Source organism: Bufo bufo, chromosome 4 (genome assembly GCF_905171765.1).
Source record: "Bufo bufo chromosome 4, aBufBuf1.1, whole genome shotgun sequence".
Taxonomy (NCBI): Eukaryota; Metazoa; Chordata; class Amphibia; order Anura; family Bufonidae; genus Bufo; species Bufo bufo.
In genome coordinates this window covers 626,337,568-626,357,075 of record NC_053392.1, presented here as the reverse complement: position 1 = coordinate 626,357,075, position 19,508 = coordinate 626,337,568, and the positions used below count along the sequence as shown (strand labels likewise).

Genomic DNA, 19,508 nt, shown 5'->3' with positions numbered 1-19,508 from the left:
GCATCCGTCATTAGGGCTGGTCAGTTACTTTCATTAGGGACCGTGTGTCCGTCTGTTACTGGCAGTCAGAGGCCATCTGTCACTGTCCGTCTGTCACTGACGGTCAGAGGTCATCTGTCACTGACGGTCAGAGGCCGTCTGTTACTGGCGGTCAGAGGCCAACTGTCACTGTCCGTCTGTCACTGGCGGTCAGAGGCCATCTGTCACTGTCCGTCTGTCAATGGCGGTCAGAGGCCAACTGTCACTGTCCATCTGTTAGTCAGTCAGTGGGCATCTATTAGGGTCCGTCCATAATTGTCGGTCAGTGGACGTACTGCTACTGACGCTAGTGAAAACTTTTTTTGCATTTTTAGGGTGGGATATATATATAATAATATTTTTTCTTTCTGAGCTTTTTAGTAAATAAAATGGCTTGAAGATTATTCAGTGCAGAGCAGGCATATGAGTTTCTATGCTCTGAAAACTCTGAATCCGACACCGCTTCAGAGGCGGAAATATTTTCCGATAGCGGGGACTCTAGCTCCGCTTCCATCCCCAGACCCCATAGCCCTATGGTGGTAAAATTCGCCACCTCATCTCATTCGCCACCCAGCGTTCCGGTCCCTTCGTGGATTCCTGCTACTTGGTAATGGCATCGTCGAGCAAAGTGCGCACTTCGCTCAACGATGCCATTACCTGTAGTCCACATGGGTGCAGACTACACTGTGTAGTGCGCACGATTTCAAACAGGCTCAAGGATTACGTCAGCGCGCCGGCTGTTGAATATATTATATTAGAGGCAGCGCTGGACTCAGGAAGGCAGCGCTGGGCACCGGACCGAGGGGTGCAGCTGGGCACCAAGTTAGGAAAGGACATCCCCTTGGGCACCTTATGTAAGTCATTAGCATATCACTAAAATCGATTTTATAAAGAAGACAATCAAGACAATTAGTTAATAAGGGCATCATTTTATACAGCTCAGGGAGACCTACATGTAGCTATGTTTTACTGTAGGGGATAAAATGTGGTGACAGAATCCCTTTAACCCCACAGGCTGCCCTGAAAATATTGGGACATCGGGAAGAATTGTGTGAGATCTATTGGCGCCATTCCTGCACAAAGGGTACCACGTGTATACTGATGATTTTTATACCAGCATACCCCTTTGTAAATCACTCTATGCTGCAAACACAGGGGCTTGTGGGACAGTCCGTAAAAATAGAGTGGGAGACCCACAACCGCTGGTGTCCAAGCCTTTGGAGAGAGGAACATCATTCGCCCTTGCAAGTGACCAGCTGCTTGCAGTGAAGTAGATGGACATGTCTACATGCTCACCACCGTGCATGCAGACACCACAGTGGCAGTTAGGGAGAGGGGGGTTACTGCGGAAAAACACAAACCGGTCTGTGTGACAGATTATGTTTACTTCACTTTATTATTTTCATAAGGTGTCGATTTCAAACAAAAAGTACATAAGCAATAAATGACACTATTATAGAATAGTAGAAAGGATCACGCAGGATCCATATTGTCAAAAACAGTCAGTAATAACAAATGGTATCTATACTTACATAGTATTAGAAAGCAAGAATAACATACACAGATACTTTGCCATATTCTTATCATATAGCAGATTGTTGATCTCGTTTCTCACCCTCATAGACCCTACACAAATCAAGGGAGATACTATACTAGTGCCAGTTAGGGATAAACTACCTCCCAGTACAAGCCCATGCTAAAAGAAAAGAAAGAAAAGGAAAGAAACAAGAAAACAAGGGGGGGGGGGGGGGGGGAGAGGAAAGGGGACCATACATGTTTGTGTGTCCAAAAAGGAAAATAGAGTCTATATGCGTTGTGTAAACTATCAAGCGGTTAACATCAAGGACTACAATGCTAGATACAGGCAATAGAACTATTATACCCCATGTCACTACCTCCCCTCTATGTTGCTAAGTTCCCCTATTAGCCTTGAGAAATCAGGAGAATGGACAAAATCCATCAAAGAGTTCCACTTACAATAAAAAATACTCTCAGTACCCTGTGAAATCATCGTAAGTTCTTCCATTCGTAAAAGACATCTGATCTCGGACGCCCATGCACAGAGAGAGGGAGCCTCCGTCTTTTTCCATTGGCGCGGAATAACCATACGCGCTGCTATCAGAAAAAACCTTATCGGATTCTTCTTGATACTAGCTATAGAGCCAGGGATAAGCGATAGCAGAGCAATCTTAGGGGAATTGGGAACCGTTTTACCTGTGAATTTGTTGCAGATGAGAAATATCTGGTCCCAGAATTTCTTTATTATTGGGCACTCCCACCATATATGCAGCATTGAACCCACCGCTGAGTTGCATCTCCAGCATAAGTTAGAGACACTTGGAAACATCTTACTTAGAGTCAAGGGACAGTAATACCATCTAGATAAAATCTTGAAATTTTTCTCCTTTGCATGCGCAGCTAGAGACAATCCATGAGAGAGTGTACACACCTTCAGAACATCCCCCTTTGATAAGGATAGCTGTAGATCAGATTCCCACCGTCCAAAAAATGGGGCTAAATCAGGATTACTACTATCCATTAGTATCCCATATAACTGTGAGATTAGCTTGTAATTATCACCAGGTTTCACATAGATATTATCAAAGGGCGTCATGTCAGGACATGACCTATGATCAAATAAACTGTGTATGAAAGACTTTATCTGAGCATATGCAAGCCATGTGGAGCCATTCTGCCTATCACCTGATACTAGGGACCCATAATCCCGCAAGCGTTGTTGCGTCATAGCGTCACGAATCCTCGGGTATTGGGATTTATGCCAAATTAGGAAATTGGATGTCTTTTCCCCTGCTATGAAGTCAGGGTTACTCATAATTGGGGTCATGGGACCTTTTTTATGGGAAATCTGAAATTTTGAGGTCCAATGATCCCAGCAGGCCATTGAATGTCTCACCAGAAAAGGCCAATTCTCTTGAGCTGGGCGGTTGGTAAGCCATGGCGCCACTGACAAATCTAGTGGGGAGAGCTCCCTCTCCATCTTAATCCAGAGTTTCGTGTATGCCCGTCACATTTGGGTTAGCTCGCAACGCATTAGCCAGGTGTTCCATAGTGATCACATACAGCAAGGGAGAGAGCGGACATCCTTGTCGAGTCCCGTTTTTTATACAGAAAGAGGAGGCTAACATACCATTGGTTCTCACTCTGGCAGTGGGGATCGTGTATAAGGCACCAATTTTCCCTATTACCGTAGGGCCCAAACCAATCTGCTTCAACGATGCGAACATAAAATCCCAACTAACTCTGTCGAACGCTTTTTCAGCGTCGACTGAAAATAGACAGAGAGGAACCTTCCCATTTTTAGCCCCAGAAATAAGGTTAATCGTGCGGATAGTATTATCTCTGGCTTCCCTACCGGGAACAAACCCTACTTGGTCGCCGTGAATAACACCAGGGAGAATTCTATTAAGACGATTCGCCAAGAGTTTAGAGTAAATTTTAATGTCACAGTTGATCAGAGATATGGGCCGGTAATTAGTACAAATCTTTGGATCTTTATTAGGCTTCGGAATTACTACTATATGAGCCTCCAGGGCCTGTCTAGGGAAGGGACACGAAGGAGATATGCTATTGAAAACTCTTAAAAGAAAAGGCAATAGTAGCTCCCTAAAGTCCTTAAAAAAGGGTACAGTAAAACCGTCTGGACCCGGACTCTTGCCCCCCTTTAATGACTTCAAGACATCTCCCATCTCCTGTTCTGAGAAATCCTCCTCAATTTCTGCTCCCTTTTCTATGGGTATCGTGGGGAGAGCCGTCTCCTCTATATATGTATTTATACGTTCAGCACGCGCCTCTGCAGGCATGTCCCCATATTGTCCTCGGACATTGTATAGGCCCTCATAGTACTCCTTGAATGTTTCAGCTATTTGTCTGGGATGATGCACCAGAGTACCCTTAGTATCTAATATGTTTGGAATAAAGCTAGCTTGTTGTCTAGGATGTATATAGCGTGCTAACGCTTTCCCAGGTTTGTTGGAGTGTGCAAATAAATAGCTACGAAACCGCTCAATGTTCCTAAAAACAGAGGCAGATAACAACACTTTAAGTTGGTCTCTGGTCGACGTCAGCTCAGAAAGAACGTGTGGATCCAATGATTGCTTATGTGATTGCTCTAAGTCAGCTATTTGTCTTAAGAGTTGTCGAATCTTCACCCCCTTTTCTCTTTTAAGTCTAGCGCCATGGCTCACCAAAACGCCCCGCAACACACACTTCAATGCTTCCCACTGTAGGGGGAGGGCCGTATCATCTAGTGAGTGGTTTTCAATAAATTGTCTAATCGTTAACTCCAGATCAGCTTTACATACACTATCCCTCAAAAGAGACTCATTTAGCCTCCATGTCCATTCTTTAACTACTAGGTCTGGTAATTCTAGAGACATGAATATTGGTGCATGATCTGACCAAAGAGTAGTACCTATGTGTGAGTTAGGAGAAAAGGAAAGCGCATGATGGGATATCAGGAACCTATCTATTCTGCTGTAGGACTGGTGCGCCGGGGAAAAGTAAGTGAAATCCTTATCTTTAGGATTAAGTATCCTCCAAACATCAACTAGCTGTTTAGCATGTAGCAGGTGTTTGGTTCTGGTGATAGTAGACCAGGGAACCGAAGTCCTGCCAGAAGAGGAGTCCAAAGCGGGCTCCATGATCATATTAAAGTCACCCCCCAGCAGCACCAGTCCCTCAGCAAAAGCATCTAACTTAGTGAGAATACCTGATAGAGCTCTACTCTGTCTGGTGTTTGGCAGGTATAGATTCCCAATGGTGTACACTCTCCCATGGACTTGAATCTTCAGGAACAGGAACCGGCCCAGTGGATCCAATTGTGACTCTAGAAAGGTATAAGACAATGATTTATGAAGAGCAATTGAAACACCTTTAGACTTAGAGACCGGGTTAGTGCTGTGGGCCCAGTAAGTATAGTGTTTTGACATAATCTTTGGGATTTGCTCACTTTTGAAATGTGTTTCTTGCAACAACAGGATTTGCACCCTCTCTCTGTGCATGCCATACAAAACCCCCGAGCGCTTTTCTGGGATGTTGAAACCTCTAACATTTAAAGAGGCCAATTTCACTCTAGGCGGTCCCACCATGATGATAGACACAGACTATACCTTGTAGGCTGTATATATGATGGAGGGGGAGGAGAGTAGTTGGGGGTTCACACAGACCACCCCAAGAATATTTTGCGTCTTGAGGGGGTCTGACAAACGCCAACTATCCCGACCGGGAGATAAAGGAAAGAGAAAAAGAAAGAAAAAGGAAAAGGGACAAACAGGGGTGAGTTACAAAATCAGGTAACTATCCCAAGTAGAGGGACCGTCTCGATCTATACCAGATAGAACGAGAGTTACAGTAGGGGACGGACTTCCAATGACGGACCAAGGAAGCCGCCACAGGGCTGAGGAGCCCAGAGCCACAACTAAAAAGTGAACATGGAAGCAAACACATACAGCTCATAATATCTAGTAAACATTTCTATATCATTGAGCTCTCTATGAACCAATTCTGTAAGCTTAAGCAAACTATAAAAAAGTTAACCCTAAGCATGAGAATAATATAATCAGAGGGAAAGAAGTGAAACATATTAATGTTGGACATATGCATTTTCAGTCCCCCCTAATAAACACTTGTTTCAGAGGCTGTCCCTGAGATATCAAAAGAGCTAAATACTTATACGTCTCAGTCTCAGGTTTGCGATCCCGCTGGATGCTGAGGTTGTGTCTTCTCTGAAACCGCTCTTCTGTGATGCCCACTTGAGGACCGAGATGGTAAAGCCGGAATGACCTGCCAGTCAGGTAGATGTATCGGTGGTAAATTAAGTGCAGACAGGAACATATCTAGATCATCAGGATCCCGCAGCTCTACACGGTGACCATTTTTGCGGACCACTAACTGAAATGGGAACCCCCAAGAGTAAGGAATATCCTTAGACCTCAAGAGGTCTAGTAACGGCTTTAGTGCCCTCCTCTGGGCCAAGGTGTTCCTGGATAAATCTTGAAGAATCGTAAGCGTGGCTCCATCAAAATCAATTGTAGAAAGGTTACGCGCCTTCTTCATTATAGCCTCTTTCACTGCATAGAAGTGTAGGCGGCAGATCACGTCTCTAGGCCTAGAGGGGTCTGAACTGACGGGGGCCAAAGCTCTGTGTGCCCTGTCCATTTCCAACCGGTCAGTGATAGGCTCTCCCAAGATGTTGCTGAACAGGCCTTGTAATGTGGGTATCAAGTCCTCCGTCTTAGTAGCCTCAGGGAGACCCCTTACTCTGATGTTGTTCCGTCTGTTACGGTTCTCAATATCATCGTGAAGACGGTATAGATGACCAATATGACGATCTCTAACTTCACCTTGAATCATAAGCTCATCCACCTGAGCAGCTGTATGATCGTGCATGGACGCCACTTCCTCTAGTTTCTCTTCAACAGCTCGCACATTAGATTTGATCATAGATAACTCCTGCTTGTATGAGTTCTCTAATCGCTCCACATATTTCTCCATTTCTTGCTTAGTAGGTAGGAGTTTAATATACTCCTTTATGTCCCAGCTTTCATTTGGGGTCCCACCCTCAGCCATCTCCACTACACCAGATGACAGTGTTGAAGTGTGGCTATGCCGAGTAGGTGAGGCCTCGTCACAAGATGGCATCTGCCTCGTGGTGCCGTCACACAGTTGAACTTGCTTGGTCTGAAGCGGGCCGGGAGAGCGGTTGGCCACGGAACGGCCCTGGGCCCGGTTTTGAGACCCCTGCAGGCTCAGCGGTACCTCTGTATCCAGGTCGTTGCTCCGGTGCACCGGCGTGGAGGGAGCTGCGTTCGGGTTGCGGCCTGTTTTGTTTCCCCTCGTCTCCACGGTAAAATACTTCCTCAGCCCTCCTTTTTCTTCAGAAGATCTCGATGAGGGATCCCTCGCTAATGACCCTTTGCGTGTGCGCACCATATGAGCTGGTTTAGTAGCATCTGAAGGTAAGTAGCTCCTGGCTTCTCAGACCTGCGGCGGGAGCTCCACACTCGTGCGTCCTCACACCGCCATCGCCAGGCCACGCCCCCTCCTGTGTGACAGATTATAATAAATTTATGGGAGATGTAGACCTCTCGGACCAGATGCTTCAACCCTACCTGGTGAAGCAAAAAAACATGGCCTGGTATAAAATGATTGCTACCTATAATAGTTTTGTTTTATTTAAAACGGCCAAAGGAACCCTCAACTTCCTCGAGTTCCAGGAGAAGGTGGTTGAGAGTCTCCTGTTTGAGTCCCCCGCACCTGGGCAAGCCTTTGAATCTGAGGATGTTCGAAGGCTTTCAGAACGCCACTTCCCTCACCCCATCCCTGCCACTGCCAGCAAGACATATCCTCAGAAACTATGCCGGGTGTGTAGCAAACATGGAAGGAGGAGGGACACCCGATTTTACTGCTCCAGTTGCCTATCACAACCAGGCCTCTGCAATTACCTCTGGTTTGAGACGTACCATACGGTTGCTAACTATTAATTTTATTTAATACCAAATAGGGTGGGAGGGGGGCTTCTTTTCAGGAAGTCAATTTATTCTCATTTTCTATTTAGTTTGTGGGCTTTCCAGGGAGGAGGGATCTTTTTGGGATGGGTAGTGGAGCAAATTTTTTTTTCAGACATTCGAACACATTTTACCTTTTCTGATTTGTTTTCTTAATTTTCATTATTAAATTTTTTTATGACTATGTCCCTCCTCACAAAGCTGTTAATTGCATTCACATTACTGTATCATGATATTGGCATGATATTTTTTTACTTGGAGGATCTCTAATGATTGAGTTGTTCCTCACCAGTACACTAAGGGCTGTATTAAGAATTTTTTTTGTGTACCTCTTACACCGCACAACACGTCTTTATTTTGGGAATTAGCGATCCATTACTGTTTCTACAGATGGTTCTGGACACTGTCCTTTTATATATTCTGTAGGTGACTGGTTGATTGTATGCATAGCAGTTTCTACCTTGCCGGGCAGGGCCCTGTTATGGTGCACCGTGTCCCTTAGCACGTTTGTGTCTCATATAGGGATTGATGGGGCTAAAGAGATGTTGTACCACCAGTCACTGTCCTTGAGTGCCAGCTTGTCATTACAGCCCTATCAGTGTTCTTGTATATTATAAAAAAACTGTAATTTGCAACATATTTGGAGACATTTTGCTCCGTTTTCTTGGACATGTTGCCTTTTACTACAGTTCAGTTTTATTTTCTGCAATAAGTAATTATATGTCAGACCAGAACGCTGCTCACAACAGCATCAGAATGACAGAAATGCGGGACAACTGCTTTGCTGGCGAGACATAGTCATATGTACAGGCAAATGCCTTTTTAGAAATCTGCCTCAATGCTTTGCACCTCCCACAATACAATAATACAATATTGTATTTTTCGCCCCATAAGACACCCCCCTTCCCTAAAATGGTGACATTTTTACATCGCAGGCTGCGATGTTTGAGCGAGCAGGGAGGGACTGGGAGGAGGAGCTGTGGGCCGGCAATTGCGGCGGGGCGGAGCAGTCACTGTACTCCGGCCCCGCCGCTCCAGTGCTGCACTATACAAATATAAAATGTCTCATTCAATTAAAGATGATTAAACATGCCCCCCCACTTTTAATATTACCATACACCCTAACCGTTCTGTAGAATGCAGGCAGGCCGGGCTGGCGGCAGCGTAACTCCCTGATGTCACTTGCCTGCGCCGCCTACTTTATGAATGAAGTAGGCGGCGCAGGTACGTGACGTCAGTGAGTGACGCGCCGGCTGCCTGCCTGCGTTGTACAGAAGCGGTTAGGATGTACGGTAATATTAGGAGTGAGGGGGCATGTTTAATCACTTTTAATTGAATGAGACATTTTATATTTGTATACTGCAGCACTGGAGCGGTGTGTGGGGGGGGGAATCTGTGGATGACAGGTTTATGGGGAACATCTGGGGATGGCACTGTTAAGGGGTGGGGGGTCTGTGGATGGCACTGTTATGGGCTGGGGGGTATGTGGATGCCACCCACAGATCCCACATAACAGTGCCACCCACAGATCCCACATAGCAGTGCCACCCACAGATCCCCCCTGTAACAGTGTCAGCCATAGATCCCCCTGTAACAGTGTCAGCCACAGATCCTCCCTGTAACAGTGTCAGCCACAGATCCCCCTGTAACAGTGTCAGCCACAGATCCCCCTGTAACAGTGTCAGCCACAGATCCACCCTGTAACAGTGTCAGCCACAGATCCCCCCTGTAACAGTGTCAGCCACAGATCCCCCCTGTAACAGTGTCAGCCACAGATCCCCCCTGTAACAGTGTCAGCCACAGATCCCCCCTGTAACAGCGTCCGTCACAGATCCCCCCCCGTAACAGTGCATCATCCACAGATCCCCCCGTAACAGTGCGTCATCCACAGATCCCCCCGTAACAGTGCGTCATCCACAGATCCCCCTGTAACAGTGCGTCATCCACAGATCCCCCTGTAACAGTGCGTCATCCACAGATCCCCCCGTAACAGTGCGTCATCCACAGATCCCCCCCCATAACAGTGCGTCATCCACAGATCCCCCCATAACAGTGCGTCATCCACAGATCCCCCATAACATTGTCCTTCACAGATCCCCCATAAAAGTGCCATCCACAGATCCCCAGTAATAGTGCCATCCACAGACCACCATTAGTTCCAAACCCACCAAAAGCACACCTTTTGGTTAAAAATATATTTTTTCTTATTTTCCTCCCCAAAAACCTAGGTGCGTCTTATGGGCCGGTGCGTCTTATAGGGCGAAAAATACGGTAAGCTTTATTAACAGAAAAAGAAGGTGTAGTAGCTATTACCAAACTAATAACTACAGCAATAGTAAACCCTAACTGACGTGAAATAGAATTAAATTCAAACCCAGCTGGGCAGAACAATCTAAAAGGCCCCGGGGTCTCCTTTATGTTTGGGCCCTGCCGTTTGTCAAGACATAAGATTAGGGCCACAATGGGGATATTTCTGAAGACAGAAGAAATGGGGTGATACATTTTGGGGTGTATTTCTTCTTTTTCATGTGCTTTGTAGAAAAAAATAACTTAAATTGACACTTTTGTGGAAAAAATGAAAAATATATATTTTTCATCTGCTTAGAATTAATTTCTACAAAAAACTAGGGGGTCTAAAAGCTACCTATGCCACTAGATGAATACCTTAGGGGGTCTAGTTTTCAAAATGGGGTCATTTATGGGGGTTGTCTATTGTTTTGGCAGCTCAATGCCATTACAAATGTGCAATGGGGCCTAAAACATTTTCAAGCAAATTTTGTGTTCTGAAAGCCACTGGGTGTAACTTTATGTTTGGACCCTGCCGTGTGTCAAGACTAGGGATGAGCGAATCGACTTCGGATTAAACATCCGAAGTCGATTCGCATAAAACTTCGTTCTAATACTGTACAGAGCAGGAACAGGAGCTCCGTACAGTATTAGAATGTATTGGCTCCGATGAGCCAAAGTTAATACTTTGCGAAGTCTTGCGAGACTTTGCATAATAACTTCATAAATCAATTTCTACTGTAAAAACCCATTTCCCGAACTCGGGTTCGGTTCCAAGTGGTACTACCTAATATGTGACGAGAAAACAATGTCAGAATTACTTTGATTTGCAAAATCTTTACGAAGTTATTCTCTGCTAAAGTGACACATATCAGATTTCCAAAATCTGGCTTGGTCATTAGGCCCAAACAGGCTTGGTCACTAAGGGGTTAAAAGCTATGTACACCTTCAGAGGCAAAAAAAATTATGATTGCATTTTACTCATTTTGGGCTAAAAATCCTTTTTTCATTCGTTTTTATTAAGAATATTGAGCCGTCCTGTCGCAAAGGATTAAGTGTTTTTCTAGCTGTGTGAATCGTACTTTTGTGCTGGTCATCTAATAATACTAATGTCTAATTTACGAAGAGGTCATAAACAATTATTTAAACTACATTCTTATCAGTAAGCTAAGAATTGAGCTATAATGAGTGTTTATAATGTCAGGGAGCAGAAATAAGGAGCTGTCAGATCAGAATAGTCGGCCGACGGAAGAGAGAGAAAATTCTGATCCCTCTATTAGAGCATCTCAGCTCTGTACAGAAAAAGGGCTCCATATTTGTAATAAATACCAATTTAAAAAAAGATTTTTTTAGCTCAAAATGAGTACAATGCAATAATATAAAAAAAATAAGTTATAAAACATACATACATACACACATATTTTATAGATGTTATTTTATAATGTTCTAAATATTTAGTTTCCCTAAAGTGCCTTTTAGTTTTTCTACATTGCACCATTTTGTGTGTTGGAATGGTGTTATCAGATCTAGATATTTCAGGCAGCCTTTTCTGAACGACATGTTGTTCGATGTTAGTAAGTTGTTGTTCTGGACAACAAGGCCATTAATTGAACTGGGCTAGAATTCAGTTGATGAGTGCACATCTGTCATTATCCACAGCCTCTGTCACACTTGTTCTTGTGAGGCCTCATGCACACAACCGTTTTTATTTGCGGTCCGCAAAAACGGGTTCCGTTTTTCCTTGATCCGTGACCGTTTTTTCGTCCGTGGGTCTTCCTTGATCTTTGGAGGATCCACGTTTTGGTGTCTGCCTGGCCGTGCGGAGCCAAACGGATCTGTCCTGACTTACAATGCAAGTCAATGTGGACGGATCCGTTTGACGTTGACACAATATGGTGCAATTGCAAACGGATCCGTCCCCCATTGACTTTCAATGTAAAGTCAGGAGTTAATATACCATAGGATCAGAGTTTTCTCCAATCCGATGGTATATTTTAACTTGAAGCGTCCCCATCACCATGGGAACGCCTCTATGTTAGAATATACCATCGGATTTGAGTTACATCGTGAAACTCAGATCCGACAGTATATTCTAACACAGAGGCGTTCCCATAGTGATGGGGACGCTTCAAGTTAGAATATACTACGAACTGTGTACATGACTGCCCCCTGCTGCCTGGCAGCACCCGATCTCTTACAGGGGGCTGTGATCAGCACAATTAACCCCTCAGGTGCCGCACCTGAAGGGGTTAATTGTGCGTATCATAGCCCCCCTGTAAGAGATCAGGGGCTACCAGGCAGCAGGGGGCACACCCCCCTCCCTCCCCAGTTTGAATATCATTGGTGGCCAGTGTGCGCCCCCCGCCCTACCTCCCTCCCTCTATTGTATTATCATTGGTGGCCAGTGTGCGGCCCCCCCGGCCCCCCTCCCTCTATTGTATTATCATTGGTGGCCAGTGTGCGGCCTCCCCTCTCTCCCCCCCCTCCCCCCGATCATTGGTGGCAGCGGAGAGTTCCGATCGGAGTCCCAGTTTAATCGCTGGGGCTCCGATCGGTAACCATGGCAACCAGGACGCTACTGCATTCCTGGTTGCCATGGTTACTTAGCAATATTAGAAGCATCATACTTACCTGCTGCGCTGTCTGTGACTGGCCGGGAGCTCCTCCTACTGGTAAGTGACAGGTCTGTGCGGCGCATTGCTTAATGATCTTTCACTTACCAGTAGGAGGAGCTCCCGGTCGGTCACAGACAGTGCAGCAGGTAAGCCACCTCCTCAGACGAGCTCCACTCTGCCCTTCGTTCTCCACCTCTGCTCACAGGACGCGGGTTAACCCTTTCAGCACTCTAATTAATAAGAGCAGTTCCTTTATTCAATAGAGGGAGGGGGGCCGGGGGGGCCGCACACTGGCCACCAATGATATTAATACAATAGAGGGGGGGGCGCACACTGGCCACCAATGATAATACAATAGAGGGAGGGAGGGGGGGCCGCACTGGTCACCAATGATATTAATACAATAGAGGGGGGGCCACCAATGAAATTAAAACTGGAGAGGGAGGGGGGTGTGCCCCCTGCTGCCTGGCAGCCCCTGATCTCTTACAGTGGGCTATGATACGCACAATTAACCCCTTCAGGTGCAGCACCTGAGGGGTTAATTGTGCGGATCACAGCCCCCTGTAAGAGATCGGGTGCTGCCAGGCAGCAGGGGGCAGTCATGTACACAGTTTGTAGTATATTCTAACTAGAAGCGTCCCCATCACTATGGGAACGCCTCTGTGTTAGAATATACTGTCGGATTTGAGTCTTTACAAAGTGAAAACTCAGCTCTGAAAAAGCTTTTATGCAGACGGTTCTTCGGATCCGTCTGTATGAAAGTAGCCTACGGACACGGATGCCAATCTTGTGTGCATCCGTGTTTTTTCACGGACCCATTGACTTGAATGGGTCTGTGAACCGTTGTCCGTCAAAAAAATAGGACAGGTCATATTTTTTTGACGGACAGGATACACGGATCACGGAGGCGGATGACAAACGGTGCATTTTCCGAGTTTTCAACGGACCAATTGAAAGTCAATGGGTCCACAGAAAATCACGGAAAATGGAACAACGGCCACGGGTGCACACAACGGTCGTGTGCATGAGGCCTTAGGAAAATGAAATCACTGCTAAAATCACTATAATTACAGTATATTATCTTCTATGTAACTGTCTTAACAATTCTATGTAGCATCTTAGATTCACAGTGAGCAGAGGAAGGAAACAAACTACAAAGAAATAATGACATGAGCATTGGATAAAAGGGGTTGTCCTGGTGCTGATTTTTTAAATCAGTCTAGAAAACTAATGTACGGTCAGATCCCATTGACAACTGTTTGTTGGAGCTCCATATTATACATATGAGCACAGCAGCATCGACAGACAGCATGTGAATGTTTTACGTTTTCTCTTTAAGGTATTTGGAGAGAAAAAGACTAGTTTTTCCACGATTTTTTTTCATATCTGACCCTGTCCTTTTGGAGATACTTGGACAAGCAAATGATTCTCACACCATCCAGGTAAGGAAATGTGTGAGAATATGCATGCTATAGAATATATCTAATACCAATAACGACATTACATATGACTGCGAGGAAGCCTTTGTGGAGCTCAGTGGCGTACATAGAGAAGTTACAGCCCTATAGCAGGGATCAAACCAGGCCCCCCACACAGGACAGAAGGGTGTCTGCCTGAACCCTTTTCAATGACCCTTGTTAAGGAGGAGGAGGAGAAAAAATTACAGAAAACAGTGTTAATCAATGAACTTTTTGGATGGGAGTAACCGGAGGGTGCCAAAGGGAGGAGGAACTATCACCAAGGGATGAGAGGTGGGAGGCTGCCAGTAGGTGAAAACTTGGTCAGGACTCTACCCAGTCTAAAGGAACAACTTTTAGCAAATGAGGCAGTGGAAAAATGGCCCATGGGTAAGTGAAAAAGAAAATCACAGCCACAAAGACTGTGCCAAACCCCTAGTAACCATTATGATAGGTGATCAAATTAGGATATCCCCCCCCCTTCCCCCCTGCCTGGAATGCTTGTAGTATCTTAGGAAAACGTGGCAGTCCCACGGATGGTACTTCTGCTAGTTTCCTTTATTGGTATCACAGATAAGCTCAACGCGTTTTGGGGGTGTTACCATATACTCCCTTCTTCAGGAGCAATCAAAATACATGCAGATATAATAAAATCATACAGATATGTCTTGCCTAGAAGCTTTATATATACAGTGATACCTCGGTTCACGAACTTAATTCGTGAACTGACTCTGGTCGCGAACCGAGGCACATTTTCCCATAGGGTTCAATGTAAATCCGGTTAATCCGTGCTGACCTTTTTTTGGGGGTTTTTGAAGCTCAAAACTATGAAACAAATTACAATACACATTAGTACAGTATAGTAATGTATAAAGAGAGGACACTAACCTTGCTTGAGATGACTTCTGGCATGGAGGAAGGCAGGTGGGAGGCAGTTATTGTTTGGAGGGAGAGTCCCCCTCCATAAGGACATCAGGGGGATCTCCTTCAGGGGTTTCCTCTCTCCTTTGTCTCCTAGCTGCAGGCTCAGTTTTTCTGAAAAATCTGTCCAATGTCACTTGTCTCTTCCTGCGCTGCATAACCCTCCGGAAATGAGAGACCACATTATCATTTCTCTCCACGGTCTTCCTACAGGAAGTCACGACCATGTGACAGCCTGGAAATAGCATTAAAATGGCCGCGGCTCCTGTTCGTGAACCGAGGCGGAGTTCGTGAACCGGAGCATATTTTTATGAACTTTTCTGTTCGCGAACCGAGTTGTTCGTGAACAGAAGCGTTCGTGAACCGAGGTATCACTGTATATAGTAGGGACTTATAATTCCGCCTGATTAGTGCACGAGGTGAAAAAAGTCACTTCTGGTATTGGAACACAGGTATGCATTCCAGAGTGGAAAGCATACTAAATGTCTCATAGTATACATATACCATAAACAAATTGCTGTGGCTAATGTATAACAGCAATGGCGCTATCTCCATGGGGGTTAGTTGATGCCCAGGGCAGGGGAGAGGTTGTATCATGTCCAGAGACAGAGTGGGACCGGAGAGGAGGTTACTTTCAGTTTCGCTCCAGTGGAACACAAAGGTGGAAAGCTCCCACTTCCGGTTCCAAGTGGAATGCAGAAGTGGAACGCACAGGGGTAGAGATGTGAGCCGCTCCTGTATCGGGTACGGGGTAGGACTACAAAATAAAGCGCCAGGTGAGGTTTGTATGGATTGCATGTCAGTCCCACACATGCGCCTCATCTCGCTGTAGACACAAAAAGGGGCTAAAGAGGGGTACCACTGATGTAGTAATACTGTATATATATAAAAGTAATGTAGTATTAGGACATATTAATGCTTAACCACCTCCCGACCGCCTAACGCACGGATGCGTCCTGGAGGCGGTCGATTCATTCCTCCCGGACGCATCCGTGCGACGCGAGATTTCCTGTGAACGCGCGCACACAGGCGCGTGCGTTCACAGGAACGAAAGGTAAGCGAGTGGATCTACAGCCTGCCAGCGGCGATCGTTCGCTCGCAGGCTGGAGATGCGATTTGTTTAACCCCTAACAGGTATATTAGACGCTGTTTTGATAACAGCGTCTAATATACCTGCTACCTGGTCCTCTGGTGGTCCCTTTTGCTTGGATCGACCACCAGAGGACACAGGCAGCTCAGTAATATGTAGTACCAAACACCACTACACTACACCCCCCCTGTCACTTATTAACCCCTTATTAACCCCTGATCACCCCATATAGACTCCCTGATCACCCCCCTGTCATTGATCACCCCCCTGTAAGGCTCCATTCAGACGTCCGTATGTTTTTTACGGATCCACGGATTCATGGATCGGATCCGCAAAACACATACGGACGTCTGACTGGAGCCTTACAGGGGGGTGATCACCCCATATAGACTCCCTGATCACCCCCTTGTCATTGATCACCCCCCTGTCTTTGATCACCCCCCTGTAAGGCTCCATTCAGACGTCCGTATGTTTTTTACAGATCCACGGATACATGGATCGGATCCGCAAAAGACATACGGACGTCTGAATGGAGCCTTACAGGGGGGTGATCAATGACAGGGGGGTGATCACCCCATATAGACTCCCTGATCACCCCCCTGTCATTGATCACCCCCCTGTAAGGCTCCATTCAGACGTCCGTATGTTTTTTACAGATCCACAGATACATGGATCGGATCCGCAAAACACATACGGACGTCTGAATGGAGCCTTACAGGGGGGTGATCAATGACAGGGGGGTGATCACCCCATATAGACTCCCTGATCACCCCCCTGTAAGGCTCCATTCAGACGTCTGTATGTTTTTTACAGATCCACAGATACATGGATCGGATCCGCAAAACACATACGGACGTCTGAATGGAGCCTTACAGGGGGGTGATCAATGACAGGGGGGTGATCACCCCATATAGACTCCCTGATCACCCCCTCTGTCATTGATAACCCCCCTGTCATTGATCACCCCCCTGTAAGGCTCCATTCAGACGTCCGTATGTGTAAATAACATCCCTCCCTTCAGCCCTAACATACAGTCCTAGTTAAATAACTACAACTCCCAACATTGCTCTGCCTCTCACACTGAGTAATCTACCCCTTCACTTACCTCTCCTCATGTAGCAGACATCACCACAGATTCTTCCCAGGACTTCTTTTCACTGCTGAGCCGTCCTCTCCTGCACTGGTCACATGATGGTGACATCATCGCAGGTCCTTTTCGGCTACTGCATTTAGCACTGATCACTTGACCCCTGATGTCATCACAGGTCCTTCAGCTCTTGCAGGGCATTAGATTCAATTGTATTGCCATCCAGAGGATGGCAATACAGTTGTATCTAGCAGGCAGGCAGTACATTCGGGGCCTGGGACAAAACATTAGGTGTCCAGGCCCCGAATGTTTTAACCTAGCAACGCCCCTGGCCACCAGCCGCAGTCAGCAGTCTTAGCCTCAGCCAGCACTCAGTGCCAGCAGTCTCAGCCACAGCCACCAGTCTCAGCCACCAGTCAGTGCCAGCAGTCTCAGTCACAGCCACTAGTCAGTGTGGTCAAGTTCCCTTGCCATTTAATATAGAATGTTCCTACTAATGTTTATGCACTACTGTTCTAGCGCCCGTTATTGTAACGGTTTTAATGTCTAGTCTTACATATACTCTATACATGATAGGGGATTTGAATTTTATGAACATGTACGGGGGACTTTAAGGGCTCTTTCACAAGAGCGGATCCCGTGCTGGTAATCCGCTGCGTGAATGAGCCAAGCCCCGTTCCGGACAGCAGAGACACGGAGCATTAACATGATTGGTAATGCTCCTTGCCTCTCTGTGACTTTTTTGCTTCAAAATCACAGTGACAACTATATCTCACTCTCATTTGGTAGTAAAAAGATCACAGAGAGGCACAGAGCATTATTAAACATGTTAATGCTCCGTGTCTTTGCTGTCCGGAACGGGGCTTGGCTCTTTCACGCAGCGGATTACCCGCACGGGATCCGCTCTTGTGAAAGAGCCCTAAGTCTATGCACTACACTAAATGGATCACTTAGATGAATATAATGTATATCTTTAGTAAGTAATTTCATCACAGGATATTTTCTATTATTTATCTATTTATTTCATAACTTTTTTATCTGAGGAATCATGTCTTAGAACCTATGTGAGGGGCAATTTTATTTGATGATTTTAAATTAGGGTGAAACAACCCCAATTTGGTTTGTATATTTCTATTGTGACCAGATTTATTTATACGGTATATCTATTGTAGGAAGGCGCAGGGGTCCGTCATTGACGGAAGGTACGTGTCACCGAGGTTCCTGGCCTCGGTAAGATAGGAACCGGTAGTTTAGTGTGTCAGCAGCACCTAGGCTGGCTGATACAGTGTTTTTACTTAGTGTGGCTGTAAAGCCGATCCGGGCCGGTTCTTATTGGGAGCAGCCAAAGAGCAGGGTGGGTGGCTGTTCCCCACGTTCCAGGCCAGGTTTTGGGCTGGGAATAAAAACCCAGCTAGCAGTCACAGCTGGGTGTGGATTACCCTGCATTTTCATAGTGGATCTGTGAAGCACTGAGGTCTTGGATTCCTACCAGTTGGTAGCGTGCTGGAGAGCCGCACGCTGAAAATCAGGCGCCCTAAAGCCTGCGGTTGACGGCTGCGGATTGTCATAGACAAAACAGTCCGCCAGGTGACACGTTTGTGCTGTGGACTTTATGTGGCGTGAATTAACACCAGGACTCTGCACAGTTTTGTTTTTGCTTTATGGCTTTTTGTGTGAATAAACATTGTGTCACGGCTGTATGTGAGCAACAAGAGTATACACAGTAAAAAGAGCTACTGACCGGACCCAAACTAGGGAGGATAAAGGGTGACCCCTGTCAGACCCTCAAAGCTCTCCCTATGCTGCTAAAGCACATGCCCGGATCCAAATGGCGGAACGAGGCATGCCCGCGTACCTAAGACTGATGACCACTGTAACCCCTACAATAGTGGAAGGGGCACAGCCACCGGTGCCCTGCTCAGTATATGGAGGGAACCGTGGCCACCTCAGATCCAGTCAGAAAATAACCAGGTACACAACAATGTCTGCACACTTAGCTGAAGGAGCTGCAGCCGCAGAGAAGACGGATCCTAGGACAGCTGGCAATATCCGGAGTGCTTGCTGCAGCAGAACACAGGTCCAGTGAACTGATAGCTACAGGTGAAGATACTCAAGCAAGAGCTACAACTGAAATGAGAAATATAATCCACGCCCTACAATAGGAGGAGGGGTGATTTAAAGGCAGGGAAATCAAACGCAGGAGGAACAGCTGGGAGGAAGGAAACAGAAAGTAAAGACTTCATCACAGGGGTGGAGAAACAGAGCTGTGAGAACGTCTCAAAGCTCTGGTAGTGACACATTGAACGTTTGCTTTATTACCGTGTTCTTGCATCTGTACTGCGTCCGCTTACCCTGTCTACCAGAGCAAATCCCTACATTATCTATTAGCCTATATTTATTTTATTGTATTGTATATCTATTATCTGTGATCTTTGATTTATTCATTATTTTTCATTATTTATTTATTCAGTATCCTGTTTAAGTATTAATATGTCCTAATACTACATT

The 19,508-nt window shown here is 45.9% G+C and overlaps 1 protein-coding gene across 1 annotated transcript in view; it reads left to right on the top strand.

The window, feature by feature from the left end:
• The window catches only part of DNAH8 (dynein axonemal heavy chain 8), a 622,089-nt gene that overhangs the window by 326,947 nt on the left and 275,634 nt on the right, over nucleotides 1-19,508 (top strand). Inside the window, exon 41 of the mRNA XM_040430275.1 lies at nucleotides 13,785-13,887. Within this exon, the coding sequence (XP_040286209.1) occupies nucleotides 13,785-13,887 (103 nt within the window). The remainder of the gene's footprint in view (nucleotides 1-13,784; nucleotides 13,888-19,508) is intronic.